The following is a 9,942-nucleotide window of genomic DNA, read 5'->3' as shown; positions in this document are numbered from 1 at the left end:
CCTCTGCCTTATGTCAGAAATTGCATTAGTCTGTGCACAAACACAACACAATGAAGTGGAGCCCCTCTGTCAGGGGTGTCTTTTTGTAAGTTGTTATGTTAATTTGTTGTACTGCATTGTTAGGTATACCAGGAGCTAATTCTTGAGTGAACAAGAAATTACATGAATATAATGTATATATGAAGAATAGGTCATGTACTTTTTACAATGTGATAAATGTAATGAAACTGGATTGTTGTCTTATTCATGGGTGTTAGTAAATTATGCATTAATCAAATCACAGCTGGATCTGTGGTGTAAAACATCTGTATTTTTATTTCAAAGCAGAATGTGAAACACTTTTTTTCTTTCTTAGTAAACTAACTGTATCAGAAACTACAGAGTGATTCTGGCAGAAAAACAACCGTTAAAATTGTCTTTGTACATGGAATGTAAAAACAATATCAGTAAATAAGGGATACGAATGACAAGCCATGGGGATTATTAATTTAATCTATTCTAAAAAATAATGCAATCCCGTAAAAGGAAGACGGTAACATAAATGCATACAGTACTTCACTCACAAAAATATGTTTTAACACCTTCCGAGGGCTACCCGATGTCGTCAAAAACACCTACTTACAGCATCTTCCATCACACTATACCAGCTGCAAAAACAAAGATCCATCTGAAATACAACTGCAACCGTTAAAAAACACCCCCAAATCGAGCATCTCTTTATCTCATCTTCACTTGGCATCCAGCTTGGCCATTTCCTGAAGGTATATTCCGATGCTCTCGCTGTCAAACAGTACAAAGTAAATGTTTTTCAGGGAAGAGGTCGTTGCGGAGACAAAATGGTTGGAGATTGCCTTGAGGATCAGCTGGGCGGCTGTTTGCTTTGGGAATCCATTCCTAGAACCAGGAGAGATGCACAGATGTGGGCTTAATTTCAATTAGTCTTTCTGCGATTCCTATCTCCTTGCTGCATCCTGAACCTTTTTTGAATATAAGGTTCAAGGTCCCTCCCTGGACCATTTTCTCAAATGTGTTTTAAGAAGGAATCGAGGAAAGATAAATTGAGAGCCCTAGTTCAGACCGCTGAGGCCCCTTTTTTTATTACTGGAATCCAAACTTATGAATTGTACCTTTTAAAATAACATTGTTATTGTTACTCAGCAGGTTACCATCTAACCATTTTTGTGAGTCAAGTGCCTGTCTGATAAACTCACTACAGGCCTGATGGAAACGGTCAAATTGTCTGTAAATTTCCTAACTGTCGACAAAACAAAATATGCTACACAAAGGTGGATATTTTGGGGGGCTGTGATACGATTATGCAACAAATTCCGGTGGAAACAATTTATTGTGCAATATTTAGAATAACCATGTCGAGGTAAATTTGCAGTCACGTGATATGTTGTGTGGTTCTCCCACTTCAACTTGAAAAAGCATGCCGATTAGGCTACAGATTAAATAAATTATGATAAACTTCACAGGTTGGTGAAAGTGCATGATAAGCTTAATGCTAGTTTTCAATAGATATCAAGGGTTCTTATTTTATGCTGGTGACATGATTGGTGCTTGCCTGCCAATTGACAAATAAATACAATCTCTCTCTTATCCATAATTTCATCATGTAGGCATACCCTCTGCACTGTATCGGCGAGCTGTTGGCTAGAGCACATGCCGAGACCAGAGTGGGCACATTTGCTGTTTAAAGCAGACTTTGTGCCCAAACCATCGACCTTAAAAACAAATAGAATTTCAGTTTTTTTATTCCGTAAATAAAAAAGTTACGTGTGTTCACAAGAAGCCAGTTTGATAGAAAAGCACCGCTGCTGGTAATACATATGTTAGCTCTTAATAGGCTACAGCAGGCTATATGTAGCGTATAGCTGCATTTCAGATACACTTGTGTGTCATAGTGGAGACCAACATCTAGCTTGTTACTAAGCTATACAAAACGACGGTTGTTGATGTGTATGGCTGCATTTTTAAACATTTTGAATGTTGCAGTACTAGGACATTTATTCTGTCTGGTGCTTTAGCGTTTGAGCAAGCAAGAAAGATCTGCGGGTTTTCAGTGAATGTATGTAAATCACGAGGCTCATTTGAATTTGACAGTGATCAAATCAAGATATGGCATCTGTATGGGCATATTCTTTTGTGTGAATTAGAATATTCGCTTGAATATCGTTCGACAAATTGATGGAAACCTAGCTACTGGTATAGATTTAAACAACATACTGGCTGTATTTCTGTATTTTGAATGTCATATCTAACAACAATAGACTAATGAAACAAATACCAAAAGATAGTTTTTGGGTGGAATTTTCCTTTAAAGCTGTAGTTGAGTAGTCTCACCGGCCAGCAGGAAGTGAGGGGAAGGCCACAGACTTCAGTTTCTTCTCCTCTGCAGCAGAGAGGCAGGCCTTGACAGTCTTCTCCAGTTGGTCCTCACACTTCTCCGAGCCCCACTGAGGGATGTTACAGTGGATGACGAAACGAGCTGGCATCCCACTGGCCTGACTCACCGCAACTACAGGAGGAAGACGCACACACACACACTGACGTTTCACTCTTCACGTGTAGGTTTAAATGTAGCATTGACAGTGTACTGTAAGGTTGGTTTTGAAGTGAGGTGAGACAATGTGTTTCAATCAACTGGATTATGCTACATTTGGGTATTTGGATAAGCACATTCAGTAATTGCATCCTTTTAACCATACAAAAGCAAACCCTTTCATCCAGCAGATTTGACATTAGTTTGGGTGTCCGTGTCTCCATACCTGACGCTACCTCCAGAGGTCCCTGTGCTTTCCTCAGTTCTTTCACTGCCTCCAAGAAGTCCCGCCCACCTGCCTTCTCCAGGGCATTGCCTGCAGACCACAGCACACAACAGGTAAGAAAGAGTCAAAAGTATAATGGGCTGTGAAGCTTTCGCGATTCTAAGATGAAAAGACGAGCAGGTCTGGCATCCTCACCCACTCCCTCTTTGAGGTCCATCTCGGCATTTGTGGGGTTGATGATTCCCTCCACCTTGATCGTTCCAATCTTGCTAATTTCACTCTCTGTTAGTGAAAGCTGTTTAAGGGGATATAGAGTTGAAGTTATGACAAAGTTACTAAGAAACTTAATGCATACGTGTCATGACCAAGGTGTATTTGGACACCTGCTCATCAAACATCACATTCCAAAATCATGGGCATTAATATGGAGTTGGTCCCCCCTTTGCTGCCATAACAGCCTCCACTCTTCTGGGAAGGCTTTCTACTAGATATTGGAACATTGCTGCAGGGACTTGCTTCCATTGAGCCACAAGAGCATTAATGAGGTCGGGCAGTGATGTTGGGCGATTAGGCCTGGCTCGCAGTCGTGTTCCAATTCATCCCAAAGGTGTTCGATGGGGTTGAGGCTCTGTGCAGGCCACTCAAATTCTTCCACACCAATCTCGACAAACCATTTCTGTATGGACCTTGCTATTCTGTAGCGTTAAGATTTCCCTTCACTGGAACTAAGGGGCCTAGCCCAACCCATAAAAAACGGCCCCAGAACATTATTCCACCTGCACCAAACTTTACAGTTGGCACTATGCATTCGTGCAGGTAGCGTTCTCCCGGCATCCGCCAAACCCAGATTCGTCCTTCGGACTGCCAGATGGTGAAGTGTGATTGATTCATCACTCCAAAGAACACGTTTCCACTGCTCCAGAGTCCAATGGTGGCAAGCTTTACACCACTCCAGCTGACGCTTGACATTGCGCATGGTGATTTTAGGCTTGTGTGAAGCTGTTCAGCCATGGAAACCCATTTCATGAAGCTCCCGACGAACAGTTATTGTGCTGGCGTTGGTTCCAGAGGCAGTTTGGAACTCTGTAGTGAGTGTTGCAACCGAGGACAGACGATTTGGCCTACCACTTCGTGGCTGAGCCATTGTTGCTCCTAGACGTTTCAACTTCACAATAACAGCACTTACAGTTGACCGGGGCAGCTCTAGCAGGGCAGACATTTGATGAACTGACTTGTTGGAAAGGTAGCATCCTATGACAGTGCCATGTTGAAAGTCACTGAGCTCTTCAGTACGGGCCATTCTACTGTCAATGTTTGTCTATGGAGATTGCATGGCTGTGTGCTCGATTTTATACACCTGTCAGCAATGGATGTGGCTGAAATATCAGAATCCACTAATTTAAAGGGGTGTCCACATTATATATACAAAAGTATCTTTACAATAGGTGTCACAGAATGACAGTTTTGTCATAACTGACATGACATGATACCTTTTGTCCAAGGAACAGGCTTTTCGCTGAGAGGATAGTGAATCCATCACCTGGTCCATCTTCCACTGTTGAGTTGGCTACGACAGCTTCTTTGTCGTTTTCTGTGCTCTTCTTATCATGGAATCAATGAAAAACAGAACACATTCATGCTTCTTATAACACTATAACAAACACATTGACAAATATTGAGATGTTTGCCATCATTCACAAAGCCCATTCATGTGTACTGACCCTTGGCTTGCGGCCTGGTTTGCCTTTGCCTTTTTTGGTGGTGGGTTTCTTGATGCTCTTGACGCGTTCCGCCCTCTTCTCTGGCACGGTCACCTGAGTGTCCACTTTCACTCGGCTGCCCCTCTTCTTGGACAATAGTTCCGGGTGGATACGAGGCAGGACCCCTCCGTTTGATATGGTCACCCCTCGGAGAAGCTGAGAGGCCAAAGAACAGGTGAATTAGTTTACTTTTCAATAGGTATTCAGTCTATCATTGGTCAATTTATTTGCTCTGAACAAATACTTTACTAGTCAAGTGGTAAAAAAAATCCTGCCGAAATGATAAAGAACATTGTCTATTAAGTGGAATTAGTTTAAGTCCAAACCTAAACCCCAATTTGAGATTTTGTGGCAGGACTTGAAACGAGCAGTTCATGCTTGAAAACCCATAAATGTCACCGAGTTAAAGAAGTTCTGCATGCAAAAGTGGGCCAAAATTCCTCTACAGCGACGTGAGACTGATCAACAACGACAGGAAGCATTTGGTTGCAGTCATTGCAGCTAAAGGTGGCACAACCAGTTATTGATTGTTGGATGTTTATTAAATAAATAAAAGTATACATTTTTCCGGTTATTTGTAAACTAAGGTTCCCTTGATCTAATAATATTAGGTTTTGGTTGAAGATCTGATAACAGTCAGTATCAAGAATTTGCAAAAAATAGAGAAAATCAGAAAGGGGGCAAATACTTTTTCACTGCACTGTATGTCTTGTCAGGATATCGGGCCTCAATAAAACATTTTTCCACTTGGGGTTAACCACGAAGCGGTGGCAGTTCATGCCTGATGCCATATGGCGTCATCTGTACCTTCCTGAACCCTTAAGACAAAGGGACACCCTTCATCATAGTTTCATGGATCCCTATTGGGAAATATACTGCAATATAATATAGTGTAACGATGATGCAATGAAGTGGAGCGACAAACACTGACATTTCCTAAATGTTTGTCTATTTTAATGGGAATAATACTGTACCTGGTTGAGCTCCTCGTCGTTGGCTACAGCCAGTTTAATGTGCCGAGGAGTTATTCTGCCTTTTTTGTTGTCCCTTGCTGCATTTCCTGCCAACTCCAAAATCTCAGCTAAACAAATAAATGAATGTCATTAGAAAATCTTCAGACACAAATTATAAAGTATCAGTTATATACTGAACAAAAATACAGTGCATTCAGAAAGTATTCAGACCCCTTGACTTTTTCCACATTTTGTTACGTTACAGCCTTATTCTAAAATGGATTCAATTGTTGTTTTCTCATCAAGGCGCACCTGTGTAATGATCATGCTGTTTAATCAGCTTCTTGATATGCCACACCTGTCAGGTGGATGAATGATCTTGGCTAAAGGATAAATGCTCACTAACATGGCTAAAGGATAAATGCTCACTAACAGGGATGTAAACAAATTTGTGAACAACATTTGAGAGAAATAAGCTTTTTGTGCATATGGAAAATTTCTGGGATGTTTTATTTCAGCTCATGAAACATGGGACCAACACTTTACATGTTGCATTTATATTTTTATTCAGTATATATTTTAGATACCATTTTTACTGTTATATTGGACACACAACTGAATTGAAGAAAGATGTGTGTGTGTGTTTTCACTCAGGTGAGACAACAACCTGCCAGGTACTCTATGACGGCTGCCATGTAGACGGGTGCCCCCATGCCGATGCGGTACTTGTGGGTCCCTGTGCGTAGATACCTCATCATCCTCCCCACAGGAAAGATGACCCCTGCTCTGGCAGAGCGGGACAGTTTGGTGCTCTTCTTCTTCCCTCCTCGGGCTGACATCTTGCCTCAGCTACGTCTACCTGGGAGGACAACAGTCCATTTACCATGGTTAGTGTTAAGGATGGAGATTGAAACTATGTTAAATGGGTCACTTGTACTGTACAGGCAACGATGAACCAATTGAAATACACTACAGCAATGTGCAAAACTGTTTTTTATAATTACCACCTGTTTTGTTTGCCCAAAGGAATTTTATAAAGACTCAATTTACGCCTCCAAAAGCTTGCAATGTGCCACGTTGAAGCTTCCATACATTGACTAGATGCTGGTGTGTACATGTAGCATAACCAAGTCTGAGCGTGAAAAGTTGGAACTTGTCAGCAGGCTATTTGACCACTCATTATTTAAACTGATACACATGCATTAACAGATCTGTGCAGATCTGTAAACTTGAGAAACAAAGATTGAGATTCCAGGTTGAGAAGGTGCCTTTCAGGAGCATCATATCGTCCTCATGTAGGACTACAGTTTGCAAAGCTGATAAGATCAGAGACTGACTAAAACTAGCAAAGCACACTAACAGATATCATTGGAGGACAATTCCAAAATACGATGGAATAAGAGGCCTACAAAATTTAAAAAATAAATTGCGCGCCATATAGGATTATTTCAGCCTGTTTTGTGTGGGTTGGAGTTTTGTAGTCCTTGTAGTCCTCATGTGGGACTACAGTTTGCAAAGCTGATAAGATCAGAGACTGACTAAAACTAGCAAAGCACACTAACAGATATCATTGGAGGACAATTCCAAAATACGATGGAATAAGAGGCCTACAAAATTTAAAAAATAAATTGCGCGCCATATAGGATTATTTGATTAACGTATTTTTATTTATCATTTGTAAATACTTAATATTTGTATAGTATTTAGTCTGCTTTTCGAGGTAAGGGTAGCCAACGTACTTTCCCAAAGGTAACTATGTAAACAAACTCAATAATACCGTACAGAAAACGGCCGCGGTGGCCTAGACTCCAGTTTTGGAAATGGCATTTGCAATCTGAGACCAGACATATATTCTTTCGAATGCATTGATTTGTGCATCTTGAATGCGTTTTGGATTCTGGATTGCTCACATGCACATGAAAAATATAAGAACAAAAGATCATGCCACCTAGTATAATAGCTTACAATACGCTACTCGACGAACAGTAATTTAATTAATGCTTTTTTTTTGTCAAATATGACGTCTTAAACGTAACTACAGATCCTAAACGACATAGCAGTTTTAAATGTACAAAAACCCATGAATATGGCAAATGTTTATACATATACGCCCCATTATGCAGGAATAAAAATAACCCCTTGAAGCGTTTTTCTTCTGACCGGCTCCTCCTATCGCAACAGGATTATGCACAACTAACTATCTATCTAATCAATGGCCTTGCTTTAAGTTGGTTGCCTATCCACTAGACATCCGCGGCTGTTGTTCTCAAATAGAAATGTCTGGGACATCGGGCCATAACCTTTCTTGTAATTATGTTCCTCCCATGCTACAGCGCAACCCCCATTTTGTTTTCAATCCATTGGATGTGTAATCTCATCAGACATGGTCGGAAAGGAACGTTCTTTCGAAGACGCAGCTCGCCACAAAACGCAATAAACCGGATATGCGCGAGAGTGAAATTATCCAAGTTTGATACCTGTTTGTCCTCCTTTACACGAATCGATGCAGGCCTGATCTTCTCTTTCACAAGTCTCAGAAGAATGGCTGTATTCGCTGTCCTTATGCGGATCCTGTTAATAAAACTACAACCACCGTACGTACATAGGCTACATAGGGGGCTGGCTCTACTACTACTGATGCTGCAAAGGGGAAAAATTCAGTCCGGGGAAAATAGAATGAAAACGCCCCCTTAACATGGCTTGAAGGGGAGAAGAATGTTGGTTGAATATATACGACTGAATTTGGCCTTGTATGCCTATAGAGCAGTTTGGAAAATGTGTAAATGATAAATTCTGAATACATATACACACTCAGTGGCCAGTTTATTAGGTACACCAATCTAGTACCGGGCCTCCAGAACAGCCTGAATTCTTCAGATATGGATTCTGCAAGGTGTGGTGTTCAAACGTTGTTCAATTGGTATCAAGGGACCTAATGAGATCCAGGGAAACATTCCCCATATCATTACACCACCAGCAGCTTGTACTGTTGACAACAGCAGGATGGGGCCATGGACTAATGCAGCTTACGCCAAATCCTGATTCTGCCATTGGCATGAAGCAACAGGACCAGGATTTCTTACGACCAGGTGATGTTTTTACACTCCTCAATTGTCCAGTGTTGGTGATCACGTGCCCACTGGAGCCGCTTCTTCTTATTTTTTAGATGATATGAGTGGAACCCGGTGTAGTCGTCTGCTGCAATAGCCCATCCATGGCAAGGACCGACATGTTGTGCGTTCCGAGATGCCGTTCTGCACACCACTATTGTACTGCGCCGTTATATGCCTGTTTGTGTCCTGAATGTTAATTTGCACGATTCTTGCCATTCTTCTTCGACCTCTCTCATTTGGCTCCCGAGTGGCGCATTGGTCTAAGTCACTGCATCTCTGTGCAAGAGGCGTCACTGTACCTGGTTCAAATCCAGGCTGCATCACATCTGACTGTGATTGGGAGTCCCATAGGGTGGCGCACAATTGGCCCAGTATCGTCCGGGTTTGGCTGTCATTGTAAATAAGAATTTGTTCTTAACTGACTTGCCTAGTTAAATAAAGGTGAAAGAATTTTTTTGAAGTTTTCTTTTTTTTTTTAAACAAGCTGTTTTTGCCCACAGGACCTCCACTGGCTCTTTTTTTTTGTTTGTTGCACTATTCTCTGTAAACCATAGACACTGTCGTGGGTGAAAGCCCAGTGTATTAAAAATAAAAAAACAGAAATGCCTTATTTACATAAGTATTCAGACCCTTTGCTATGAGACTCAGGTGCATCCTGTTTCCATTGATCATCCTTGATGTTTCTACAACTTGATTGGAGTCCACCTGTGGTATATTCAATTGATTGGACATGATTTGGAAAGTCACACACCTGTCTATATAAGGTCCCACAATTGACAGTGCATGTCAGAGCCAAAACCAAGCCATGAGGTCGAAAGAATTGTCCGTAGAGCTCCGAGACAGGATTGTGTCGAGGCACAGATCTGGGGAAGGGTACCAAAAAAATTCTGCAGCATTGAAGGTCCCGAAGAACACAGTGGCCTCCATCATTCTTAAATAGAAGAAGTTTGGAACCACCAAGAATTTTCCAAGAGCTGTCCGCCCGACCAAACTGAGCAATCGGGCGGGAAGGTTCTTGGTCAGGGAGGTGACCAAGAACCCTATGGTCACTCTGACAGAGCTCTGTGGAGATGGGAGAAACTTCCAGAAGGAAAACCATCTCTGCAGCACTCCACCAATCGGGCCGTTATGGTAGAGTGACCAGACGGAAGTCACTCCTCAGTAAAAGGCACATGACAGCCCGCTTGGAGTTTGCCAAAAGACACCTGAAGACTCAGACCATGAGAAACAAGATTATCTGGTCTTTGGCCTGAATACCAAGCGCCACGTCTCGAGGAAACCTGGCACCATCCCTACGGTGAAGCATAGGGGTGGCAGCATCATGCTGTGGGGATGTTTTTTCAGC

The 9,942-nt window shown here is 41.8% G+C and overlaps 1 protein-coding gene across 3 annotated transcripts; it reads right to left on the bottom strand.

The window, feature by feature from the left end:
- Positions 1-290: 290 nt before the first annotated feature.
- On the bottom strand, positions 291-8,143 carry LOC139570819 (core histone macro-H2A.2-like). 3 transcript variants are annotated; one of them, XM_071393023.1, is made up of 9 exons: positions 7,962-8,143; positions 6,152-6,343; positions 5,506-5,612; positions 4,493-4,687; positions 4,262-4,372; positions 2,967-3,066; positions 2,772-2,861; positions 2,347-2,521; positions 291-894 (listed from the first exon to the last, which is right to left on the bottom strand). In XM_071393023.1, exons 2-9 carry the CDS (start codon positions 6,321-6,323, stop codon positions 729-731), a joined length of 1,116 nt encoding a protein of 371 aa, XP_071249124.1. In that variant the 5' UTR covers positions 6,324-6,343; positions 7,962-8,143; the 3' UTR covers positions 291-728. The 3 variants fall into 3 exon arrangements, with proteins under 3 accessions (XP_071249124.1, XP_071249126.1, XP_071249125.1); XM_071393025.1 differs by having other exon boundaries at positions 4,262-4,369; XM_071393024.1 differs by lacking the exon at positions 7,962-8,143 and adding an exon at positions 7,785-7,847.
- Positions 8,144-9,942: the final 1,799 nt, after the last annotated feature.

The sequence above is a fragment of the Salvelinus alpinus genome, chromosome 3 (genome assembly GCF_045679555.1).
Source record: "Salvelinus alpinus chromosome 3, SLU_Salpinus.1, whole genome shotgun sequence".
Classification (NCBI taxonomy): domain Eukaryota; kingdom Metazoa; phylum Chordata; class Actinopteri; order Salmoniformes; family Salmonidae; genus Salvelinus; species Salvelinus alpinus.
The sequence above is the reverse complement of the archived record's forward strand: the minus strand, read 5'-3'. Positions and strand labels throughout refer to the sequence as shown.